The sequence below is a fragment of the Meriones unguiculatus genome, chromosome X (genome assembly GCF_030254825.1).
Source record: "Meriones unguiculatus strain TT.TT164.6M chromosome X, Bangor_MerUng_6.1, whole genome shotgun sequence".
NCBI lineage: Eukaryota > Metazoa > Chordata > Mammalia > Rodentia > Muridae > Meriones > Meriones unguiculatus.
Genome location: NC_083369.1, coordinates 75356347 through 75382699, shown reverse-complemented (window position 1 = coordinate 75382699; position 26353 = coordinate 75356347). Strand labels below are relative to the sequence as shown.

At 42.5% G+C, this 26353-nt stretch overlaps 1 protein-coding gene across 4 annotated transcripts in view; it reads right to left on the bottom strand.

Annotated features, from left to right (window-relative positions):
* Dock11 (dedicator of cytokinesis 11) overlaps positions 1-26117 on the bottom strand; it is a 198944-nt gene extending 172827 nt beyond the window's left edge. For 3 of the 4 annotated variants that reach the window (XM_060375411.1, XM_060375407.1, XM_060375408.1), the window contains exon 1: positions 25790-26117. In XM_060375411.1, the coding sequence (XP_060231394.1) occupies positions 25790-25891 (102 nt within the window). In that variant the 5' untranslated portion in view covers positions 25892-26117. The remainder of the gene's footprint in view (positions 1-25789) is intronic. The other variant, XM_060375410.1, reaches the window with a different exon arrangement.
* Between the last annotated feature and the right edge of the window lie 236 nt (positions 26118-26353).

The following is a 26353-nucleotide window of genomic DNA, read 5'->3' as shown; positions in this document are numbered from 1 at the left end:
TTCCTGAATAAACTGCATTGAAAAAAAAAAGAAATTATGGTTGTCTAGTAAAGTGGCTATAGAAAATTTCTCTCTAATATCCACGACATCATTAGCCCCAGGTAGCTGGCTAGGGTTCTAGTACTAGGAATGATTTCCCTGCTATTGAGTGTGCCTTAATCCAATTAGACAGCTGTTTCACCACCAAGATATGAATGCCACTGTCACATTGTTATTCTGGCTATTGTCGTTCATAGGCATCACTACTGGATAGGACTATTGACTGCTTTCCTTCCTTGGTAGCTCACATAGCACTTCATTGTAAACTAGACTTCAGGAGGGAGGTTTTCAGATTAGATCCAGCTGGAATCTTTCAAAATCATTGAAGTCCTATGTCTGAAATGTGTAGTCTTTTTTTAATTAAATTTTTATTTTTTATACTAATTACAGTTTATTCACTTTATATCCCAGCTGTAGCCCCCTCCTTAATTACCTCCCAATTCTATCCTCCCTTCCTCATCTCTTCCCATGCTCCTCTCCAAGTCCACTGATAGGTGAGGTCCTCTTTCCCTTCCATCTGACCCTAGCTTATCAGGTCTCATCAGGACTGGCTGCATTGTCCTCATCTGTGGCTTGGCAAGGCAGCTACCCCCTCAGGGAGGGTTGGTCAAAGAGCTAGCCATTGAGTTCATGTCAGAAACAGTCCCTGTTCCCATTACTAGGGTACCTACTTGGATACTGAGCTGCCATAGGCTACATCTGTGCAGGGGTTCTAGGTTATCTCCATGAATGGTCCTTGGTTGGAGTATCAGTCTCAGAAAAGACCCCTGGGCCCAGATATTTTGGTTCTGTTGCACTTCTTGTGGAGCTCCTGTCCTCTCCAGGTGTTACTAATGCCCCCTTCTTTCATGAGATTACTGCACTCTGCCAAAAGTTTGGATATAAGTCTCAGCATGTGCTTTGATACATTGCTGGGTAGAGTCCCATTCTCCCATTTTCTGTCTCTCCGTTTCTGTCTCTCTGACTGTCTGGTGTCTTGCTCTCTCTCTCTCTCTCTCTCTCTCTCTCTCTCTCTCTCTCTCTCTCTCCACACACACACACACACACACACACACACACACACACACACACAATGAAGTTCTGCTACTTGGTCTCACAGCGCTCCCCACAAGAGCCATTGATTAGCTAACAAAAGCCCAGGACCACTGTTGCATGTCCCAACTTTTTTCTGGGGAGATGCAACACACACATCTACTCCCTGCAGATAGGGAGTCCATGATAGAGCAAAGTACAGTTACTACCAAAGTCCAGCTGTTAACCAATGAGTTTTATTGGGTTTACTTACGGAGTACAGGTGAGGAGTTACTTACAAAATCAGAAGTGACTAAAAAACAGCTGCATTACCAAGGTCTACCTCAGCATAGGTGACATCTTACAAAACAGGGGACCTGAAGCATACTGCACAACCTTCAGGTAACTTAACAGATTGGACATTGTCCTTTCCAAGAGATTCATTTGGTCTAAACCTCTTCCAGGCAGCTATCCTGGTTTCTGCTTCTTCCCAGCAGCTGGACTGCTCTCAGAGTCTTCTTGGCAGCTTGGCTTGTCTAAGAATCTGTTTTGAAGCTTGGTGCTACTCTTCTGAGAGGGACTCTCAGTTCTTATTGCTTACTCTGGTAGAGAGGGCCCTAGTGAATCTGGTTGGTTTCAGGGACTTGAGTAGTTTACCTTCGTGCTTAAGGAGTTTCTGTGCTGGGTGGAATATTTCACTCTCAGAGGAAACTTATACAACAGCCAAGCAAAGAAACCTCTGTTCAAGTAGTTGATAAGGGTAGTCCGAGTGATTACCCTGGGGCTCTAATTGGGAAGGAAGAGAGAAGTTGATACAGAGGAGGAAGACAGGGAGGGAGGAAGAAAGGAAGAAAGGGACAGATAACACCAAGGATACTTGATAAACTCCAAAGAATTATATTATTTTTATATTTACCTAAAATTTTATTTCGTCTTACTTTTTGCCTTCTGAGGATAAAACCCAAGACCATGCACATGCTTAAGCAAGCATTTACTGCTGCGATAACCCCTCTACCTCATATTTCAAAAACATTTTTGTACTATGGACTAGAAACCTGCTGCAACCCAATCTATTTTTATTTATTTTAGTAAACACTAACTACATTGAATGTTTTTATTCAAAAGATAGGGCTGGAGACAGTGCTCAGTGATACAGCATAATCCCCCAGAGCTCTAAAAATGTAATCATACAGAATGTAAAGTTACTGAATAAACTGAAAGCCAATTATTTACAGAAAAGTTAAAATAAATCATTAAATGGCCCTGGTGGTACATGCTTATAATCTCAGTTATTTGGGAGGCTGGAGTAGAAGAATCCATGAGTTCAAGACATGCCTGAATTGCAGAGTACATTCAAGGCTAGCCTTGGATAACTTAGAGAGCTTCTGTCTCCAAATAAAAAGTTTAAAAAAAAAGGTCTGGAAATATAACCCAATGGTAAAGTACTGTTCATAACATGTGAAAAGGCCAGGATTCAATGTCAGTCCTGAAAAATATTAGCCAGATATGAATAATAAAGTATAAAATGCATCAATATATATCCATATTTATTCGATACGTGTGTGTTTGTGCACATGTGTACTTCCATGGGTGCACTCAATTGTGTGTGCATTTGTAGAGACTAAAGGTTGACTCTGGCTGTTATCCTCTCTCCACTTCTACCTTGATTTTTGAGACAAGCCTCTCACTGAGCCTAGTACATCAACGGGAGATATGCCTGCCTCTACATCCCAGAACTGACATTACAGTCCTATGCATGATGTGTGTAGAGGATCTGAACTCAGGCCCTCATGCTTTACCCACTGAGCCCACTCTAGTCTGCTATGGAAGTCTCCTCTTTATTATTAAGACAGGCTCTCTAACTGTGTAGCCCAGGTTGCCCTCCAATTCACTATCCTCATACCTTAGCCAACCAACCAAATGTGGAATTATAACAGGCCTGTGTCACCACACCTGAACACTCAATGTAGGGTTCTTTTTTCTTAATTGTAACTCACCAGTTTAGCACAGGGTGATAATGAAGGGAACCTGTGCAGTGTATGAAAAGTGAACTCCATGCTTGCTGCTCAGTTTTACCTCAAACTCTAATATTACTCTAAAAATAGTTAATAAAAGATACATAAAATATTATAGTTATCTGTCTAAAAATAAGCCAAGTATAATGATTTTGTGCTGTGTTTTCTGCTGTCATTGGACATAACAGGGAATTACTTTCTCCTGTTGCTGGTAGTTTGGAAGGTTGCATTCCTAGTTCTGTTGCTGACTCATTTGGTATAATTATAGGGAAGCAAATGTGGATTGAACACTTTGAAGGTTTTGGATGAAAACTACTAGGTAAAAGCCAAGTAATTTTTTGTTAGAATGAGGGATTATGAGTCAGAAATTATGACATCTACTCTTCAGTGTATGACCTGGGTAGCAGTGTGTCCATAAAAAGAGTTTGTGAACAACTCAACTTCATGATACATAGATAGCTGCCAATCACTGTTCTGGTTTTGGTACAGCTGTGTTTGCTGCTTGTACGGAAGTTAAAATTTGGGGAAATCATATCATTAAGCAAATGCTTAATCCAATTTTGTTTTGTTTTTTTGTTTGTTTGTTTGTTTGGTTGGTTGGTTGGTTTTGGTTTTTCAAGACAGGGTTTCTCTGTGTAGCCTTAGCTATCCTGACTTGCTTGGTAGACCAGACTGGCCTTGAACTCACAGAGATCTATCTGCCTTTACCTCCCAGAGTGCTGGGATCACAGATGTGTGCCACCATGCCCCACTCTTAATCTGCTTTTTATTTTAGATAAACTCTTTTGGCATTCTTTGCAAAGTAAATAATTCTTTCAGGATGCAAATGACCATACCATAATATATATCTTTCGTAAGGTAAGATTTTGTAAAGTCACATGTAATGTCTAGTAGAGGGGTACACCTATGCCAAAAGATCTAAAAAAAAAATTTTTAAATAAAAGGACCAAGACACAAGCCTATTCAAAAATCAGGAAGATCACAGCCATATGTCCTAGCAATAGTAATAAATATAACCTACTAATTAATTTTACTTGAAATTTAAGCCTCACCAGACATGATGGCTTACATATATAAGCACTTAGGAGAAAGCGGTAAAAAATTTCAAGTACAGAGGCAACCTGGTCTAGTGAGTTCCAGGCCAGTCTGGGTTACAAGGTAAAATCCTGTCTCTCTCTTAAAAAACAACAATAACAAAGTCCCACATTATAAAGGCAGTATGGTGACACAACCTGTAATCTCTGTGCATGGAAGACTGAGGCTATAGAATCACAAGTCCTAGGCTAGCCTGAGCTACATAAGTGAGACCTTATCAAGAAAGACATACTGTGAGTCGTGTTCCCTTTGAGGGCTCAAATGACCCTTTCACGGGGGTCAAATATCAACTACCCTGTATATCAGGTATTTACATTACGGTTAACAATGGTAGCAAAATCATGGTTAGGAAGTAGCAGTGAAAATAATTGTGTAGTTGGAGGTTCGGCACAACATGAGGAACTGCATTAAAGGGCTGTAACATTAGAAATATTGAGAACCACTGTTATAGAAAAACAGAATGGGAGGAGGGAGGCAAAGAAAGTAATGCATAATATGATAAAAACTTGCAAAAATAAATGGAAGGAAATAGGAATCAAAATCTCCAATTCTTAGACCATGAAAATTGTATTAATTCTACAGAGAAGTTAAGATGTACAAATCACCCGGCAAGGAGCTGAAGAAATTGTCTTAATAATAATGCTTGCTAGACCCCCTGCTCATATGTAGCCAATAGGCAGCTTAGTCTCCATTTGGATCCGAGAGTAAGGGTTGTCTCTGTCATGAAATTTGTTTCCTGCTCTTTGATCACTTCCCCCTTTTGATACGGCCTTGCCAGGCCACAGAGAAAGAGGATCCAGATAGTCCTGATGAGACCTGATAGGCTCGAGTCAGGGCAGAGGGGAAGAACTCCCTCTATTAGTGGACGAGGGGAGGGACATGGGGGGGTGAGAGAGGGAAGGTGGAACCAGGAGGAGATAAGGGAGGGGCCTACAATCGGGATATAAAATAAATAAATTGTAAAAAAAAAATTAAATTTAAAAAATAGAAACAAGAAAAAAGTAATACTTGAAGCTGGGTGTGAGATCACACGCCTTTAAAACCAGCACTTGGGAGGAAGAAGCAGGCAGATCTCTGTGAGTTCAAGGCCAGCTTGGTCTACATATTGCATTCCAGGACAGCCAGTGCTGCATAACAGAGGGACCCAATCTCAAAAGCCAATGATAATACTTAGGGCTGGAAATGGCTCAGTGGTTTAGAGTATTTACTGAGTTCGGATTCCTGGCACCCACACCAGGCAACTTACAACTGCCTGTGAATTAGGCTCCAGAGGATCCAATACCCTCCTCCAGCTTTCATGAACACGGTCACTCACACACAAGGCGGACATTCACACACATATACAAACCACACACAAATGCACATACATATGCACACCACACACGAACACATGCACACACATGCTTACCACACACAAACGCCCACACACACATGCATTCAAATACATAGACAATAGTAAATCAGAGTATGCTAGCATATGCCTCTAGTTCCATCATGTGGGAAACTGAGACAAGATAATTGCCATAAATTCTAGGGCAGACTAGATTACACGGTGAGTATCAGGCAAAGCAGAGCTACATAGCAAAACCCTGTGTAAAAATACTAAACACATAGGAAATTACAGATATTGTTATATGTCAGTCATATGCATACAGCCACCCAAAAAGTAAGTACAGTTCTTGTCTTGAAATCTTTTTCTTATGCCTGTAAAAGCCATTGTCATCTATGTGAAAATAAATACAAGTTTTAAAAACAGAAAGCATGCCAGGAGTGGTGGTATACGCCTCTTTTCCTACTTCTCAGAAGACGGTCAGGAGGATCACCACAAATTCAAAAACTGTCTGGTCTGCATAATAAGTTAGAGCCATAATGAAAGCCTGTCTCAAAAAAATAAAAAATATGAAATAAAAAAAACACCCCAGCATGTTTTGGTACATGCATGTAATCTCAGCACTTGGGAGAGAGAGGCAGGTGGATCTCTGTGGATTCTGGGTCAGCTTGGTCTGCATAATGAGCTCTAGACCGGGAAGTAAGTGTGACTCTGTTTCCAAAAAAAAAAAAAAAAAAACCAAAAAAAAATTAAAACCCAGAAAGCATAAAGGCATAAAGCCAGAGTAACACCTATCCACAATACTACCATCCTGAGTGTAAACTCTTAATATCCACATGCACATATCATTATCAACACACAAATGTCCCACTGCTTTCTTCGAGAATATCAACAATACCAATGGCTATATTACTTCAGTGCTTCTTGTGTGCTAGGCATTGTTGTGAAAATTTGACTGCATTGTCTCCATATTGCAGATGAGGACACTGGGGGTGGGGAGTAATTGAATAGGTAAATTCACACCTATCAGATGTACATTATTCTACAAAGATAAAATTATACTTCATATGCAGTTTCATAACTGAAACTTTTCCCTACTGTGAATCATAGAGTAAGCTGTTGTGTCAATGGCTGCATGGTTTTCTGCTGTATGGGTGTTTTGGCCAGCCCTTATTTTTTTTAAAGCCTTTGTTTTTTTAGCATGTGTGTGTCCACATACACACCTCATATATACACTAGTGTGTGGAGACCAGAGGCACAGGATCACTTGGAGCTGGAATTTCAGGTGGTTTTGAGCCTCCCGGCATGGGTCCTTTGCAATCACTGAGCCATCTCCCTGACTCCCTACCCCTTACTTTTAAACACTTAAACTTGAGTTTCTTTGGCTCTTGTGAACAACATCACCAAGTCCCAAAGACAATGTTATTCTTTCTCTTTTACAAATTACTGCAAGGAAGTACACAATTTAATACAAACAGTATTATCCAACTATGCTGGATCCTCTGGCACACCGACTACTCTACATTAGCTTTTGCCATTCTGCTGGTCCCTTAAGGCATCAACATTCTAATGAAAGAGAAAGGCTATCAAGGGCTAAAGTGATGAAGCAGACTGAAATCAATGCATTCTAAAACCTAAGAAATAGCAGGCAAACTGAAGACTAGCCTCAGAAACACATAGCCTTGTCTAAAGCATTCTAATGCAATGGCTTTATGGCAAAAAAGGCCCATAGAGATGCAGGTGAGTTAAAGATTTTATGAGATCACTGCGGTTTAAAAGATTGGGCTCTTGCTAAGACGGTGAAGCACGCCTGTAATCCCAGCACTCATGGAGGCAGAGGCAGTCAGATCTCTGTGAGTTCTAGAGAAGCCTGGTCTACAAAGCAAGTCAGGACAGCCAATGTTACACAGAGAAACCCTGTCTTACAAAACAAACAACAACAACAAAAAAGGACAAGGTCCTTAATGCTATTCCAAGTTTCCTTTCACAGGTCAAAAGATGATAGCAAAGACCAGAATTACCCAACCTTGGACTAAGGAAGCTCATAGCTACCAAAGCTGGCAGAAGAAAAAAAAGCAAAGCAATAGATGCTTTTCTAACGTCTCCTGAGGGAATGTGGCCCTGTGATTCTGATTTTGGACTTCTGACCTCCATAACTGTGAGAGAATAAATGTATTGTTTCATGCCACTTAGTTGGCAGCATTTACGTTATTTTTATTTTTATTTATTGATAGCCATATAGAGTGGGACTAGAAGCATGCCTCATACCTTTAGGGGGGAAAACAAACAAACAGGGCGCTACTCAATAGTGTTGAAGTGTGTGAGCCCTTCTGGATAAACAAGCCTCTCTTTAGTAAAAGAGGTGATGGAAGGACATTTGAGACTAAGAGGGCAGTTCGCAAAGGCAGGAAGGGGAGAAAGAAAGCAATGATAGCTCAGAGAGGCTCGAGTTCAATCTGTAGGTAAGGATATGGTGGGGGAAGATGGGACAAAGGTGAGCCTACATAATTGACAGGAAGACATGAAGAAATTCTGAGAGCTTATTTATAGTCACATGAAACAAACGCAAATGGAGTTGGCATTTTTCTAGTCTTGGGAATTTTCTTTTCCCCCACCTTCATGAGAAGCAGCAGCATGGTGGACTACTTCTATGCATTTCAAGAAGGCTGTTTTTTGGTGAACTGTCTGGATAGTTACCTCTAATTTGTTACAGCCCTCAGGGACATGCAAGCAAAAACCTACCCAGGTTAGTTCTCCAGGGAAGAAGCAAGACACATGGGGGTGGGGTTCATCTCCTTAGCTCCACCTAGTAACATCTGGGAGGATGCTCCCGTGCCTCAGAAGACCCACTCGGGTTGCTCTGAAATGGAGCTGGCCTCTGCCAAACAATGACTCCAACATTGAAATCCATAATTAAGATAAGCCATGAGAGCTGCATTTGGTTCTTATGCAAAAGTTTGAACTCTACAAAGGTCTAACATGACAAAGGCTACTATTTCCCCCATTGTGCGCAGCAGCAAAGAAAAAGAAAGTGATGTAAAATAAACTGGGATGTTTTGTTGTAATTTTTTATTTCATCATTACACGGCTAAAAACCTCCTCTTCTTTCACATGGACCTAAATTCAAATCCAGGACATTTTAGGGAACAATTTTTCCAGATGTACAGCCCCATGACATTCTCTTGGCACTCCAGCTACTGGATTTCCAGAAAAGGCACCTAGCCATCAATAACTCAGGCCTGTGGAATTTTCCACCCTTGGCTTTAAAAAAGTTAAAAAAAAATAAAGAACGTAATATCTCTGCCCCATAGTGAACACTTTGCAGTCAAACAGAAGAGAGAATGAAAGGGAAAGGAGGGGAAGTGGGAAAGATGAGCAGATAGAAGTAGGATCTGGAGGAGGTAGTGCCTGCCTGTCATCCTAGCACTAGGGAAGGAGAGAAGATGAAGGAAAAAGAGAAAAAGAAGGAAGAAGAAAGAAAACAAGGTAGGCAGGTGTCCACACTAGAATCTTCGCATGACTTGACATGAAGAAGGGGGCCATGTAGTGGAGCAGAGGGAATCTATATCCACAGATTTGGCTAAAAGGTGGCAGTTCAGGGAGGTGAATAACGGGAACATCGATCAGGAGAGAAAGGGCTGGGTATGTAACTCAGTGGTAGGGTGCCCGCTAAGCTCACAATGTGCCATCACACATACACACAAACACACACACACACACACACACAGAGAGAGAGAGAGAGAGAGAGAAAGAGAGAGAGAGAGAGAGAAATAGGAGAAGGACAGAAGCTATGAGGAGAGAGCAGTGGAGGAGTTAGTGTTGGATAGAAGTTAGAAAAGAAAAGAAAATGGTTTAGACAAGAAAGGAAATATTAAGAGGAAGCCAGCCCCAATTGGGACTGCTCTTGCAGAGTTACAGTGGCTCAGAGGTGCAGTCTCCATTTGCTGCCATTCCTGTCTAGCAGGGCTTGTGGCCTCAAGAAATACAGGTTTGGAGTATGTATGAGGTGCTGCCATTCAAGGCTACGAAAAGTTAGGATGAAGGAAGGGAGGGCAGGCATGCCTGGGTACCCGAGTCCCTCCACCCTTAGCTCCCAAAAGAAATTTTGCACCTGTAGGTATCTGGTGGTGAATAAATGTGGACCTCCATTAGAGCTGGACAGTTGGTTTTCAATTGTCATATACAATGGAGAACAAGTACTTTTGACATTACTCAGCTAACTGATTTGGGGTCTTGAATTACGCTGGTTAACAGCATTCACTGTCTTCAGGACTGAATATTTGTCTACTCAGAAAGCCATTCCACTTACCTAGCACAATATCTGAAGCTTTTGGATTCTTCCTCTCTGGCTTTCTAAAATAGGCTGCTACCCCCCCCCATTGAATATTGTTAATATTTTCATCTCTGATCCTTTTGTCTATTGTGATGCAAAAAATTCCTTCAGCTATCTTTTGATTACACCCTTTTGCCTTCTCTTATATCTACAAGTTTGCTCTAAATAGACTTAATTCATTATAAAGAAACCAGCAGTAAATGAACCCCTGTTCCTTTTTGGTTCAAGCAACAATTCTAAAAGCATGTCCCTTGGGATTTTAGAGTAAAGTGAATCAAAGTATCTGTATTGATCATCAGCCAAATCAGCTATCTTCCACATTACAACATACCTTTCCTTCCAGTTAGCACACTCTCCAACAATACATTGTTTTCTACTTCCTTTTGTGATCTACAACAGGCCAAGACATTCCAGGCATCTAAGGCATCAAGTCTGTCCTGAAACTCATTGATGTAATATATACAACCTGTAAGCCACAGAGCTCAGTGGAGCGTAAGGAGAAACAGGGGGACCCTACAACTGATATCAGTAAATTGGGAAAACAAACTGAAAATTAAAGGCAAGTATGAAGTTCTCTATAACTCGGAGAAAATAAACACTATCTTAGAAGTCTATCTAAAGAAATCTAAATAGGACTATAGTTAATACACTTGCACATTTAAAAATTAGTAAATTACGCTTATGTGACAGCAGAATACTTAATACAACCTCACTGAAAATACCTGAGAATTTATCTTAAGTTGGCTTAGAAAAAAGAATGGGAATCATTTTCCCCATGGAAAAGTCCAAGAACATGGACTAGAAGAAAGTGAAAAGAGTTACTGGACATTTTGTAGCTCTAGATTTTGAAACAAAATCTGTCCTTTTCCCAGACGTTTTCATAAGGATTTTCAATGCACAGCCAGATCAGTTACCGGAGGACTTGTAAAAGGATAGGTTGAGCCAGGGAGAAATGTAGCTGGGCCAATTGGAATTGCTGTAAAAATAGCAAACACAACCCACATCTATGATAGAGTGCTTCTTCAGGGCTGTGAGGCTCTGTGCCATCAGACCATCATGGATATTATACTGGCCAGCATGAGTAGGCTGGAACAAAAGCACCCAGAAAGCTTTTGTGGGGTGGCTCTCTAAAATGGCAGGGACTGCATTCTGAAGAGAGAGGAAGTTTTGATTTATCTCTGGGTTAAAATCATCATGAAGTCAAGAGAGAACTGGGAGATTTCCCCATCTTTTCCTCTCATTCAACCACATATTTTAGAAACCTATCTGGAAAGGGGTCCTGTGATTACCTTGAAAATTCAGGAAGGTGCTGCCCCATCAGCTTGGCCTTCAGCCTAGGTGAAGTATCTCTTTAAAAAGGACATGTGAGAGGCATCTTGGGACTTTTCAGCTAGAGTTACTCTGTGGTGTGAAACCATTCCTTTCTCTTTTAAACATGTCTCCTGCACACATATCTACAGCAGACCCGCACCCCACCCGTGCATCTATATACCCTTACTGCTTTCCTCTCTTCCTTAACTGAGAGTGGAAAATTCCATAGGCCTGAACTGGCTATGTGCCTGCATGTGTCTGGCCAACTTGTATCCTGAAACACCTTGGGTCTGAAAGCAGTACCCTCTATTAAAACTCCAGACTAATGGAGTCTTCTGTGGAGAAAATAATTACAAAGAATTTTAGAAAACAAGCTAATGAAAATCGCAGATGACAAACCTGCATTGCTCTCTTTCATCTAACATTTACCAATGGGACTGCACTTCTTCACAAGAATGCTGGGAAGGCATCTGCACCTGGCCCACTGATTTCCAATATATCAGATTCTGTTCCTCTTTTCTCGCCATCATAAAGTCAGGAACCCATCCAACCTCAGGAGCCCACCAACTCATCAACCTTTAACAACATTTCATGGAGTTTAGGCACAAAAATGGTTCCCCACACATGGCTTCATCTCAGTCCCTGAAACCATGGAGTATTTACTTTTGCACATACGAGGAAACTGCAGATGTGAGTAAATTAAGGATTTTGAGATGGAAAGACAATGATGCATTATCAAGGCAGAACCAAAGTCATCACAAAAGTTCTTATATGTGGCTGGGGACATAGCACAGTGATGCATCAGTTGTCCAGCATGTGCAAGGGCATGAATTAAATCACTAGTACCACAAAAACAAAATAAGGGGGTCTTATAATTGAAAGAGGAGGGAGGCAGGCTAATCAGAGCCAGAGAAGAGGTTATGAGGATAGAAACAAAGGTTATGATGTGAAACATGGGAAGCTCTGGTTGGGTTGAAGATGGAGACAGAAGTCATATGCCAAAGAAGGCAAGAAGCCTCTGGAAACAGGAGAAGAAGACAACATACATGATTCTCCTCTAGAGCTCCTAAATAGAGAGCAGATTTGCCAAACCTTGGCTTCATCCCAGCGAAACCTGTGTCAGACTTCTGACCTCTAGAACTATATAAAAATCTGTTCAGCCTGAGGCTAGCTAGGCCACTGATCCAGGAGAAAACCATATATTACTGTTCTGCTAGACCAGGGGTTCTCAACCCATGGTTCACAACCCCTGGGAAGTTACATATTGGTTACTTATATTATGATTCATTACAATTATGAAGTAGAACAAAATAATTTTATGGTTGGGCTCACCACACCATAAGGAACCTATATTAAAGGGTTGTAGCATTAAGAAGGTTGAGAACCCAATGACTGGCTCTTTGGCCTCCCCACCTCCCAAGGGAGGAGCAGTCCTTCTAGGCCACAGAGGAGGGCTTTGCAACCAGTCCTGAAGATACCTGATAAAACAGGATCAGATGAATGGGGAGGAGGTCCCCCCCTATCAGTGGACTTGGAAAGGGGCACGGTGGAGATGAGGGAGGGAGGGAGGGACTGAGGGATTGGGACATGACTGGGATACAGAGTTAATAAAATGTAACTGATAAAAAAAATAAAAAATAAAAAAAGAAGGTTGAGAACCACTCAGCTAAAAGGATGTAGCAATAAAATGACTCCTAATACCATTCTGCTATACTAATAGATCAGTGCCTTGCTCAGCCATTATCAGAGATGCTTCCTCATGCAGTAGAAGGGAACAAATACAGAGACCCACAGCCAGCCAATGTGCAGAGAATGAAAGACCTTGAAACATTCAGTCCTAAATGGAATATCGCCAACAAATCCCTCCCCTCAGGGCTCAGCCAAGGAGATGGAGGACAGGGAGGAATCAATCAAGACTTTCTAAACACAACACAATTGACATACCTATGAATTTACAAAGACCATGAGAGCATGCACAGGTCCTGCACAGGTGTAACCCAGATGGGAAGCCAGCACTGAGAGGGGGAGTAGGCACAAGTCTTCATCCCTAACCGAGAAGCTCTTTCCAATTGATAATCACTCACACAGGAAAACTTAAGTTTTCTCCAAACAGAGTCTTACTGAGTATACAAACTACACTTAAGAGCAGGCCCCATGCCCAACATTAGATGCCCAGTACAAAATAAATGCAATGGTATTTTTGGAGGATCTTTGTCTCCTAATGCTTTGTCTGGGCATTGGTTTTCTTTTTTTTTTTTTTAACCTTAGAGGTCTTTTGCTTATATATTATGGTTTCTGTGTTTTTTGTTTTTATACAATTTCTGTATATGTGTGTGTCCCTGCACCTATATGTGTTTCCTTAGTGTTTCTTCTGAGGCTCTTTTTTTCCTGCTTGTTTGTACTATCTTATTCTGGTTTGTTTTTACATTATCTATTGTTATTATTATTATTATTATTATTATATGCCTTTTGTTTTCTAAAGAAGTAGATTTCAGTAGCTGGGAAACTGAGGAGAATCTGGGAGGAACTGGGGGAGGGGAAAACACAATCAGAATATATTGAATGAAAAATTTTATTTTCCATAAAATAAGTAAAAAAGTCTGGTCCTTTGAGGACACTAAGTTTGTGACAATATGCTAAAATAGGAATGAGAAACTGATATACCATGTTTATGCAACAGTTGATGCCAAGTCTCCTTGGACATTAGCACATTTCTTGGTTGTAAGGTAGACACCTTGGAAGTTGGCATTCCTTCCTCAGGTCTCTAGGAAGCCATGTGATGCACTGGAGCATTCGGAACTTGTTAGCCTGTGAAAATAAACTGGTCGTGCCAACAGCACTGTTCCATGTACTCATGAACACTTTGACAACAGACCATGGAAGGCATAAAGTTGGCACTTTCTCAAGGAAGAAAACTAAACTACTAATATAAAAGGCATGGAAAGAAATATAAGTGGTGCTATTTTTGGAGAGTGCTAGCCAATTTGAAAAAAAAGAAAAATCCTAAGAGAAGTTCCAGGAAAATGATCCCAGGTACCTTTGCAGACCCAAAGTTCTGGAATGCTCTTTTTCTGTATACTTAGTCAAATAGTAAAGAAAGGAAGAACAGCCAATTGTAAGCAGTTCTCAAATTTTAAATAAAATAATAATAATAATCTTATCCTTATTTCTCAATCTTATCCTATTTTCTCATTAAAGAACCCAAGCTTGAGCAAATCTTACCAGCTTGCACCACCAGAGCCTACCACAGAGGGACTCTGAAAGACTCTACCCAGCAGGTTATCAAAGCAGATGCTGAGACTAATAGCCAAACTTTGAGCAGAGTGCAGGGAATCTTATGAAAGAAGGGGGAGATAGAAAGACCTGGAGGGGACAGGAGCTCCACAAGGAGAGCAACAGAACCAAAATAACTTGACACAGAGGTCTTTTCTGAGACTGATACTCCAACCAAGGACCATGCACAGACACAACCTAAAACCCCTGCACAGTTGTAGCCCATGGCAACTCAGTCTCCAAGTGGGTTTCCTAGTAATGGGAACAGGGACTGTCTCTGACATGAACTCAGTGGCTGGGTCTTTGATCACCTCCCCCTGAGGGAAGGATGAGCCTTACCAGGCCACAGAGGAAGACAATGCAGCCAGTCCTGATGAGACCTGATAGGCTAGGGTCATATGGAAGGGGAAGAGGAGCACCCAATCAATGGATGGGGGAAAGGCAAGGAAGGAGAAGATGGAGGACAGATAGGATTGGGAGGGACGTTGGAGGGGACTACAGCTGGGATACAAAATGAATAAACTGTAATTAATAACAAAAGAAACCAAGCTTGTTTGGAAATATACACAGCTTCCCATAAGCCATCACCAAGCCTCACAGGAAATTTCTTCCTCCTAATTGCTTGTGAAACCTGGTAGACACACCACCAGTGCTTCTTCACCAATACTTCTTTTCTTAAAGAGTCGAGACACCTGGAGTTCATTATCTGCCCTGTCATTTGGGAGTGACAGATGACCTATTGTCTCCCTCACTAGAAACCAGGCCTCCTTTTCTCTATTTATAGGATAAGAGTGATGACAATGTGGGATATGCTTAACCTGACCTATAGCCATATAACATTACAGACATAACAGTCTTTTTAACTCCTGTTAAAATTGGAGCTATAACAAGGCTGGAGAGACGGTTCAGCAGTTAATAGCATTGGCTGTGCCTCTAGAAGACCTGGGCTCAATTGCCAGCACCCACCTAGTAGCCCATAATTGTCTGTAACTCCAGTTCTAGGAGATATACATATGCAGGCAAGCAAAATACCCATACACATAAAAAAATAAGTAAACATTAAAAACAAAAATTGGGGCTCTGGAAATACAAGGTCTTGTCATCATCTGAAAAACAGTCCATAGAAATAGATGTGCTGGTCTTCTGTCACAATGCACTGAAACACTTCAAATAAAGATAGTCTGTGTCAGGCACTTCAAAGCACACTGGCAAAATATCTTCAGTTGCATCTTGCCTGGTAAACTATCTCTATTCATTAGAGAAAGCAATATGGTGGGGAAACTGAAGAATCTGAATATCTTCCAATACTTTTCAGCACCTTGAAATATATGCAGTTCAACACAAGCTGTCAAGAAAGCAGGAAGAGCCTTCCCATGGATGATAAACTCCATGGGCAATAAAAATAAAGTGGCAAAGAATTGTGGAAAATCATTAAGAACACAATTTAGTTACAATGTGCAAGGTTGTGCATGAACAATAGAGAAACCACATGTAGATGGAATGGTTGCTATGTTTCCCAACAGACTTGACTGGGGAACTGGATACACCACCCTTGACAGAATCTAGCCTGTTATTACAAAACCTGAATAGCAAAACAGAAGTGGACATTGGGACTATGGGTGTAGCTCAGTAGCAGCACTCAGGTTTAGCATCTGTGAGGCCCTGGGGTTCTATCCCCAAGGCCACAAAAAAAGGACATAAAGCCTGGGGATGATATGATAAGCAACAAGGCACAGTTTGTGTGTATTTGTGTGTGTGTGTGTGTGTGTATGTGTGTGTATGGGGGTATTCAGGGAGAAGGCCAGAGAACAAGCAAAAGTGTGGTTTCTCAGCTTCATATTCTCTTTCTCTCTCTGTCTCTCTCTCTCTTACACACACTCACTCTCATGCCCCAACTATCTCTCACTGGCCTAGAGTTCAATGAGGAGCCTAAACTGACCCTTGTCTCCACCTTCTCAGAACTGGGATTACAAGGGTGCACCATCACACCTGGCTTTTCTCCCATAGGTTCTGGGGATCAAGGCCACGTCCTCATCTAAGCAATTTACTGACCAAGCTATCTCCCCTAGTACAATATCCATGTGGATGTTCTACTGTGCCCTTAATATACTGGCCTGGTGTCATCCTGCTAGCAAGCAGTTGGGTGGTGCACTTCCAGAGCTCAGGCTCTTACTCAGTACTCTAACAAGCATGAGCTTAGTGGCAATAGCAGCTTAGTAAGACTGTCCCTTTGCCCCACTCCAGTTTCTGCTCAGGAAGCCTCCAGGGTGGGGTTGTGCAAAAAATCAAGAAGTCATCTGGCTCCAGGCTGATACAAATGGCAGACCAATGTTAGCCAGGAATTCTTCCACTCTCCTCACAAAATCTATAGCAAATCATGAGATCTAAGTCCCAAGGAGAAACTTTTTCTAAAAGTACCCTTATGATCTGTAAATCATAAAACAAGCAAAAAAAAAAAAAAAAAAAAAAAAAAAAAAAAAAAAACAGAACAAAACAAAAACCATAAGAAAGAAGGAACTGCTTGAGCTCCCTCTCCCTCCATGGTTTCCTGTTTCAGTGCAGTGGTAAACAAAAAGTTAGAGAGAGAATAGAAATACAGTTTTCAACACATCTTGTCGATGATTCTGTATCTCAGGAGAAAAAAATTCAGGCATGTGAATTAATCCTCTGTACTAAGTTGTAACACTAAACAGACTTAGTAGGTTGTATATCTGTGTGTGGGCATGCACTTGTGTGTGCGTGCCTGTGTGTGTGTGTGTGTGTGTGTGAGAGAGAGAGAGAGAGAGAGAGAGCTCAAGAATAATAATTAAAAAAGAAGAGGTCGTGAATCTTGGAGGAAATGGGAGCACTTGAAGAGTGAGAGGGGATAAGAATTATGTCAGTGCACTGCTCAAGTACAAAGTTCTCAAAATTTTGAAAAGTTAAATATTTTTTAAAGCAAGGGTAGGGCTAGCATAGCAAGATGGCTCAGCAGGTTAGAACATAGCACCAAAGCCTCCTGACCTGAGTTCAGTCCCACACACCCACACGGTAGAAGGACAGAACTCCTTCAAGATACCCTCTGACCTTCACAGGCACAGTGTGCTATACTTGCACACACACAGAGTAATAAAAATTTTAATATATTTACTTAATTAATTAGTTAATTAATTAGAAACCAGAAGTGTGAAATTTTTGAAGGTAACAACCACTGATTAGAGTACATAGAGGTCAAGAAAGTAAATGCCAATGTGAGCTACACATGTATGCTACAAATTTCTCACTATTGCGTGTCCCTGCTACCTCTCATCACTCACGTAAAATATGGGAGGGGAACTCCATATGAAAAGTCATACAGATTAACAGTGTTCATTAGTGAAGACCTATTCAACCTTGTTAAGACCAGAAGAGACTAAAGTATAGACAAATGTAAGGAAAAAATGAAAAAGAAAAAAAAAAAGCATGAAGTATCAGGGAAAAGAGACAAGGGTGATAGGATTAACCAACTGAAGATAGAAGGCAAAGCCACAACATCTTATCTGTTTTCCATCTTCTCTACATCAGTTATTACTGTGCATCCCATCTTCATGTCTGGATCAGGAGTCCCTTAAGGGTGGAGACTATTACATTAGTCTCTGGGCTAACCAGGTAGCTGGTTAACTTCTCATTCCCATGATCTACTAAAGCTAACTGCTACAGCTAGATCTCTCCTCCCCTACCCATGAGTCAATGGTGTGTGTATATGTGTGTGTGTGTGTGTGTGTGTGTGTGTGTGTGTGTGCGCGCGCGCTCATGTGTTAACTTCTACTATCATCCTAATCAGATGTCTAGGGCTAGCTTCCACATTAATGTGCCCCACCCTGGCTCCCACTACCTAATCACCCCTAAAGGTGCTAATCACTCAGTCAGCTAATCACTCCTACAATCTCATCTCTGTCAGTTCAGCCCTGGTCCTTTCCTGGTTCTTCCTCCCTTTCCTGATTCTACTCGGAACACTTTCCTCTCTGTCCTCAAGAACCCCAGGCTTCTGCCAAAACATAACCCTACATGCTCAGTCTCTCTTTAGAATATTCTCACTGAAACCTGGCCTTGCCCTTGCAATTCTTTCAAACTCAGCTTCTTGGTTTTTCTCCCCTGCCTCCACCCCCTTCCTCCCGTTCACCCAAGCTGTAAAACCTCAAAATTAACTTGACTCCACCTCTCTCTTCCTCCCCTTTGTTTCTCTTCCCCCTTGCTCCCACTACCCCTTCAGCAATCACCAAATGCTATAGATTTTATCACTGAAAGGTCTCTTATCTCCATTTTCATTCTCACTGCTTCAGTTAAGGCCTTCCTTGGTGAGAACCTTTGTTATCACTCTCCTAGACTATATATTTTTACTAGTTCCCTGCCTCCAGGCTCTTCTCCCAATACTTAAGACTATCCCACAGCTACACACAAAGTGCATACTGTGCACCTACAGCATTCCAAGCATCATGTGAAGTACTCATACCCCCCGAATGCGTATGGAACATTCTGCGTGTGCTAGATACTGAGGTGTTTTGTTTTGTTGTTGTTTTTCAACATACTCTTTATTTATTTTGCAAATGTTCTTAGGTTTGTTTTTTTTTTTTTAGTTCTTTGTATTTCATACAACATGTTTTGATCATATCCACATTCTTTCCAACTCTCCGAAGAGCCACACTCCTTTCCCTACCAACACAAGTTTGTGTCCTTTGTATTTTAAACCCATTAAGACCAATCTGTGCTGTCCAGATGTTCTTGAATGTGTGTTCTTCCACTGAAGCATGGTCAACTTACCAGGAAAATTGTTTTTCCCTTAACCTTCATTTTCACACTCTATGAACCAGCTGTACACCATTTTTCATACATTACTTCTTTATTCCTCACAAAGGAGCTACTTATGTCTGTCCTCATTTCAGAGACAAGGTTACCTGCCTTCATTCCAATGCAAACATCAGCAGAAGTCAGACTTTGGACTAGGGCTCACTCTAGACCAGGTTGGTGTTATGCCTCTTCTATTCAGTGAGACACTGAATACTTGAAAGAATGTCAAACAAAATGACAATGATGTGAAGAATCTTGAAACCAAGTCACGTGTGAAATGGAGGAAAGAAATGAAGGCTCTCTGACCTTGTCAAAAGTAAAATTTTAAATGGCATGGTGGTTGTCTCCACATGTTCCAAGGGTTGTCATGTGAAAGGTGAAGCAAACATTCCATGTGGCTCCAAACAGTAGGGTTTGTTGCAGACCAGAACAGAACTCAGCAGAGTAAATTCCAGCTCAAGTTTCCCAACACAGCCTCCAAACGTAAAGAGGTTGCTTAAGTAAAACCGAAACAATAATTTGTCAGAGATGTGGCTGGGGGACATTCTTGCCTAGAGTATACTGATGAGTAGCCTGGATCAGCATTTCTGTGCATATCAGTGTCACCTGGGGGTGGCTTTAAAGACTATGGATGTGTGGCCCCACCCTTGACTTAGCCTAACAGAACTGTGAAGGGTGGAGATGATTTTTGCCAGATGCCAAAACAAGGAAACAAGTACCCCGTCCTTAAAAGAAGTAACATGGATGGGCCATCAACATAGGAAACACTATTCTATTTCAACAGTAATCAAAGAACTAGTTTATCACATTACTAAGATGAAGAATCTTAACCAGTGTGAGCATGGGAAAGGAGAAATATATACTTTTGTACTCTATCTGTGAAGTACAGTAGAACTTTCTGCAGAACAGTTTAACAGTGTTCTGTTTTGTTTTGTTTTATTAACAGGGAATTGTTTGTGGTGCTAAATATGGAACTCAAGGCCTAGCACACACAGTTACACCTTCACCCCTAAGTGGAATTTCCAATACTAAAAATGATTATGGGCTTTGAACAGGCAATTTGATAGCCAGAAATTTAATCTATGGGCAAAATCTAGAAATTTTGAAAAATACTCTCTCAAAAATGTTTGGCCCAGTGCTAAGAGAACTGCAATCATGGAAATGTGGTAATTTAGCACTGTCTGATATGGTAGCCACTAACTACATGTGGCTCTTAAGAAGCTAAACTGTGGCAAGGGCAATTTAGGAATTGATTTTAACTCATTTAAATTTAAAAGTCAAGCACAGTAGCACATGCTTGAAATCCCAGGAGGCTGAGGCACAAGATTATAAATTCAAAGCCAGCGTTGACTAGACAGACACTATCTCAAAAAACAAAATGAAGTAGAAATCTAAAGGTATCCAAGACACCAGACAACTCATGTTTACGACAGCCTGAAACTAGAAACTATTGGGCCAGGAAGGTAGCTCAGCAGGTGAAAAGTGCTAGCAGAGCAAGCCTGAGGACCTGAGTCCAATCCCTAAAACACACATAAAAAGCCAGGTGCAGTATCCCTTTCCTATCATCCCAGCATCCTTACTGAGAGATAGGAGGCTGATAAAAGAATTGCCTAGGAGCTTCTAAGCCAACTAGCTTGGAGTATGCAGCTCAGCAGAAACAAGAGAGGTCCTGCCTTCACAAAGCAGAAGAGAACCAACTCCTAAAAATTGTCCTCACACCTCTACACGGGCACAGTGATGCAAATGCCTATATGCGTGTATGCACACACACACACACACACACACACACACACAAATAAAAAATTTTAAACTAAGAACTATAAAGAATCAAAGAGTATGTATTTTTAAGTGGTACAGCAATAGAAGGTTAAAGAAAGATCACTGATGATCAGGATAGGGAAAGTCACAATCCATAGAATGGATTTAACATGTTATACTTAGAAAAAAGATTGTAGGACTGAGGAGATAGCTAAGTGTGTAACAGTGCTTGCTGTAGCAGGGCATGGTGGTACACGCCTGTAATCCCAGAACACAGGGAGGCAGAGGTAGGCAGATCTTTGTGAGTTCGAGGCCAGCCTGGTCTACAGAGTGAGTCAAGGCCAGCCAAGGTTACACAGAGAAACCCTGTCTCGAAAAACAAAACAAAACAAAAAAAGAGTGCTTGCTGTATGCTTATGAGTACCCGAGTTTAGATTCCCAACAATCATGTTAAAAATCCAAGTGTGGCTGTGGGCATAGTGGAAATAAATGAGGCACAGAAACAGGAGAATAGATCAGTCTTGTCAAAGAATGGTTACTTCCAGTCAGCAAGAGACCTTGATTCAACGAAATTAAGTAGCAAGCAATAGAACAGGGCACCAGTGTTCTCTGATATGTGCATGAGTGCACATAGATGAGGACACTGGCACACACACATGCACCAAAAAAGGAGGGGGGATTCTACTTCTGCTTCCGTGAAGGCTCAGTGAGATGGTCTCTCTGGTTTTATAGCAAACTGAATTGGTCTTTTGGACAAACCTTAGAGGAGTGGGTCACCCCGAGCTTTTCTAACTAATAGAAACTACCAAAAGGAATAATAAAAAGGGATTTTTATGCTCAGGTGCCTGTGGCTAACCTTTGTCCCTCTCAACTCAGTAAGAGCCAACCTAAGACTGTGAACTCAAAAACCATGTTCAAGAAGTCAAAATTGAAGCCAGCTATAAAAGCCTGGCATTCATGAGGCTTGATAAACAAGTAAACAAACACAGCCAAGTTGGGGTAGGCCTGTAGCCAGTAACACTTAGCATATTGCAGGACCACTTGTTTTGTCCCCAGCATTGGAGGGACTGAAGAATGCCCAAGTTGAAATTGACTTTATTCTGCAGTGGAAGCTGTCACCTCCTTCCAAATGAAGCAGTGGGCTCTGTCCTATATTAAGTACTTTCCACAACCCCCCGGGAAGAGGGAACAGAGAAGCTGCTGAGTTTTTCAGCGCTAGCCTAAAGGCAAGCATGACAAACATTCTGCTCAAAGGTAGTTCTGAGCAGCTGGTGGAGGAAGTGAACAGCTGCTGACCCTTGTCAGCCTTTCTTAATTCTGGAGAGCTACTCTCATGTGAAATCCCTCCATGCCAGCCAAAAGGACCTGACCAAATTACCTTGCCTCAATGGGTTACGACTGGTAATATCTAACTTTTTTTCTTGATCATAAGCAGCAAGCACTATTTAAACACAGTAGGATTCTCAAATATCTTTGGTCCCCTCCAGGTATCAAGGACTATATAACCTGAAGCATAACAAAAATACAATTAGAACACTATACTTGAAACCTGCATGTATGTGAACATTTTCCATTAGCTCCAGTGCTCGCTGGTGGGTAATTGTGCCGCTCCCCAAGCCTCTCTTGAGAAATCCTGGTCAATAGTGATTCAATAATTATCCCTTTCCCTAGTTTAAAATTGACCTTCATAAAAATTCTGAACTCACAGGAACATGCAGCCATGAATCAGCCCCTTTTTCTCTGCCTGTTTCATTACATAGTGAATAGATTCATGGAAGTACTAATAATGACATGCTATATATAGCCAAGCCCCAAGTCTTCGGAAGTTTTTTGAATGATGTTATGCACATGCCAACAAGGGTGTAACTGTAAAAAAGAAAAAGAAAAAAACTAAACAGGAAATAGGTATATTTATTCAGCTTGGTTGGGTTTCCAAGTTCTGTCAGAATTACATGGTAGAAACATCGTGGCCTGCTGTGCTAATGACTCCAACTTATGCTGAAACTCGATTACTATCTTGGGTTTATGGCAGCAAGTGTAAATCCCACCTCAGCTGTCCCTCAATAAACACTTAGGGTTTACCTCAGAACTGAACCAGAATTTGACAGCAGCTGCAGCGTGGTTGTTTTGCTTTCCAGTCACTCTTGGCTTTCCTAACTCTGATTAACAGGTCTACACAGAAACAAAAGAAAGAAAAAAAAAAAGAAAAGAAAAGAAAAGAAAGAGGGAAAGAGAAAGAGAGAAAAAGAGAAAAAGACAAAGAAAGAACAAAAACAAAACAGGAAAGGAAAGGAAGGAATACTTGAGGGTGAACATACTATTTAAAGCTATTCATTTCTTAACTGACAAAAACCATTATTGAAGACCCTAGGACAATCCTAAGATTGATTAGTATCTTACACACACACACACACACACACACACACACGACTGGAACTAATGAAAATAAATGAAGAAAACGTCTTCATTCCTTTACAATCATAAAGCATCTAATACCATGCCTTGTATAGAGTAAGGGCTTAATAGATTGATTTAGATCATTAGAAATTTCCCACTCAACTCCCCAAGTCTTAATACAGATCAAGTACTATAGAAATGAGTAGACTGAACTCCTCTACATCTCCTGCTATAAAAACTAAAAATTAGAAGTCTTGATCCTAAGTGAGATCCACTGAGCAGGAAACCCTGGCTACTGGCTGTAGCTCCAAGAACAGTCTTTGTTAATAGATTTTTTTTCCCCAGCTTTGTCAAGAATGGACAGTTAGGAAGAAGCCACTGCACCTGTGCTGCACACACACACACAAATGTTGGTGGCACATGTCTGTAATCCTAGTACTCAGTAAGCTGAGCAGAAGGACTACCAGGCCAGCCTTGGCTGCAGACTGAGACCCTGTCTCAAAACTGATCTTTTTTAAAGCCTAAAACCTCAGAAAGAATGTTAACTTTGTACTGAGGCAGGTCAGATGCTGGTCAAATCCCAGCAGAGGTTGCTTGTGTCCCATTTCTTTTCTTGATACTATCTGTCCATCTTCCCTTTCCCTTCACATGCTGTGTGGTGGGTGGCCAACCACCCCTGTTCAGGGAAGTCTTTCTTTCTTTATGATTTTAGAAAAGCAATCCTTGTGCTAGGCTGTCTAGATCTCTTGCTAATAACCACGTTAGAAGAGAGCCCAGTATAAATGCCTTGCACACAGCTTGTGGTGCTCTCTTAAATGGCTGTGGTGACAACTGAGGTTCTGATCTGACCTCAGCAGGTTCTCACTTCAAAATCCGAGTGAAATATACAATAAGCCAAATCCATTAAAATAACATTAAAGGTCTGGGTTTAGCCTCACCAAACAGCAGGATTAAACTTCAAGGGTCCAGTCACGATAAAGAGATTTCTTTTAAGTCACTTGGCTTTGCACAGTTGCAGCTATTAGAAATCTGATTTTTATCTCCAAGGTACATATTTTCCCTTTGATTCTCTTCCAGAATTCCCACTAATGTCAACTTTCCCCACTCTTAGGATCAGGCCCCTTGCCTCGCTTTAATGTTGGTTTTATTCCTAATTCTACAATATCAACATAAAAATTACAAGAAAAAGCTGCAAGGTTCCCTTCCCAGGATAAGTTATGCTAACAAAAAGCCCTCACTTAAGTGGTGAGATTTAAAAAACAGCAAATGACACAAAATAATATAGGAGTGGAAAGAGACAAAAGCCAGCAAATCTCCCGCAAAACAGAGTAACAAGCCGCATGATAATGAATCAGTCCCGCTGCTGCTTATTTAAGGTTTGGTCCCAAGTACCCCCCCAAAAAAAGAAAAAGGTAATGGGGGTCTTTAAAAGCAAAGGAGCAAGTGCCCCTTACCATCCATGGCTTTCCTCCAGATTTAGGCAATCTGAACAGGGCTGATGAGGGTGCGCTGGGAGGGTTCCCAGTGGGGCCTCAGATAGTTCTCCAATCCCCATCCCCCATCTCTGCCCTCCACCAAAACACCTCCAATTCTCTGCGGTAGGCGTCTGGTTCTAGGTTCTCCATCCTTAGACAGTAACACCCGTCTTTCCCCCATCCTCTTGCCTCTGAGCGCTAGCGAGTCTCAGAGGCCATCCTCTCCTACAGGCAACCAACTCAAAGCCCACCCAGGCGTAGACCCGCGTTGTTTCCAATCCCCTCCCTCTGTCTTAGTGGCAGTACCCCTCAACACCAACCATGGCCCTCCCTCTCCCCAGTAGCAGGAGGAAGTCGTTGTGCTTCCTCTGTCCACACCACCAGCCAGAGCTTGGGGCGCCCTGGGCTTTGTGTGTGTGTGTGTGTGTGTGTGTGTGTGTGCTGTGTGAGTGTGTACTAGAGGTGTATCCGCGCTTGAGAGTGTGTGTGCAAAGGGCTCTTCGCATCCTTCCGCCTAGGCTGCCTCAGGTGCCCTCCCATGGGGGATCCAGATCTCCTCGTGCCCTCATCTCCGGCTCTTTTGTGCGGGGTCCCGGGAGCAGGAGGTGCGCTCTGCTGCAATCAGCTACCCCGCCAGGGCGGGGACCCACGCTCCTTCCGAAGCTGTGTGAGACCCGCTTCGCCCTCCAGCTTCCAATCCTGCGCTAGCCGGTGGAGCCGCCAAAGCTCTATGCCCTGGCTCCGGGGACTCCTACCACAGGGAGCCGGTCGCCAGAGCGAAAACTTAACTAGAACAGAGAGAAAGAGCTCATAACGCATCGGGCGGCTGCCGCGGCGCCCATCCTGCTTGCAGTCCCCAGCGCACACGCGGGAAGCCACCGCGCCGCTCCCAGCAAGAGCGTGTGCCTCCCCCAACCCCGGGACTCCCCATCGCTCGGCCACTTACCAGCACCACGGATCCCCGCACGGCCTCCGACACGCTCTGGCGGAGTTCGGCTGCTGTGCCCGGCTTGCTCAGCCGCTTGGTGAATTTGCGCACTTCGGCCATAGCAGTGGAGGCGGGCAGGTCTCGGCAAGCGCTCTCAGTGCCCCGGGCCCGGGCGGCCGTAGCCGCTTCTGCTGCCTGTGTTTACACGCCGGCAGGCCAGCCACATCTCAGCTCGCCCGCCCCGCGCCCAGCTCCAGCGGCTCCTCCTCCCGCCCTCTGCTCCGCCCTCTTTCCCTCCTTTTCCCCCTAGCTTTTGCAAGCTCTGAGTCCTGCCGGGCGGTGGCCGCTGGCCCCTTTCCTCCGGGGCTCTGGCCCGAGTAGCCCAGAGCCTAAGGAGGGTGTGTCTCCTAGAGGAGGAGGGAGTACTAGAGGTGGGGACGAGGGTCACGCGGGTGAAGGGGGCAAGTGGCAAGCACCCGGGCTCCGCCCGCAGCTGCTGTTGCTGGTGCAGCCGCATCCGGTAGGCTAGATGTGGCTGCTTCTTTCTTGAGTGTTTGGGGCGGGCGGGAGCGGGTGAGAGGT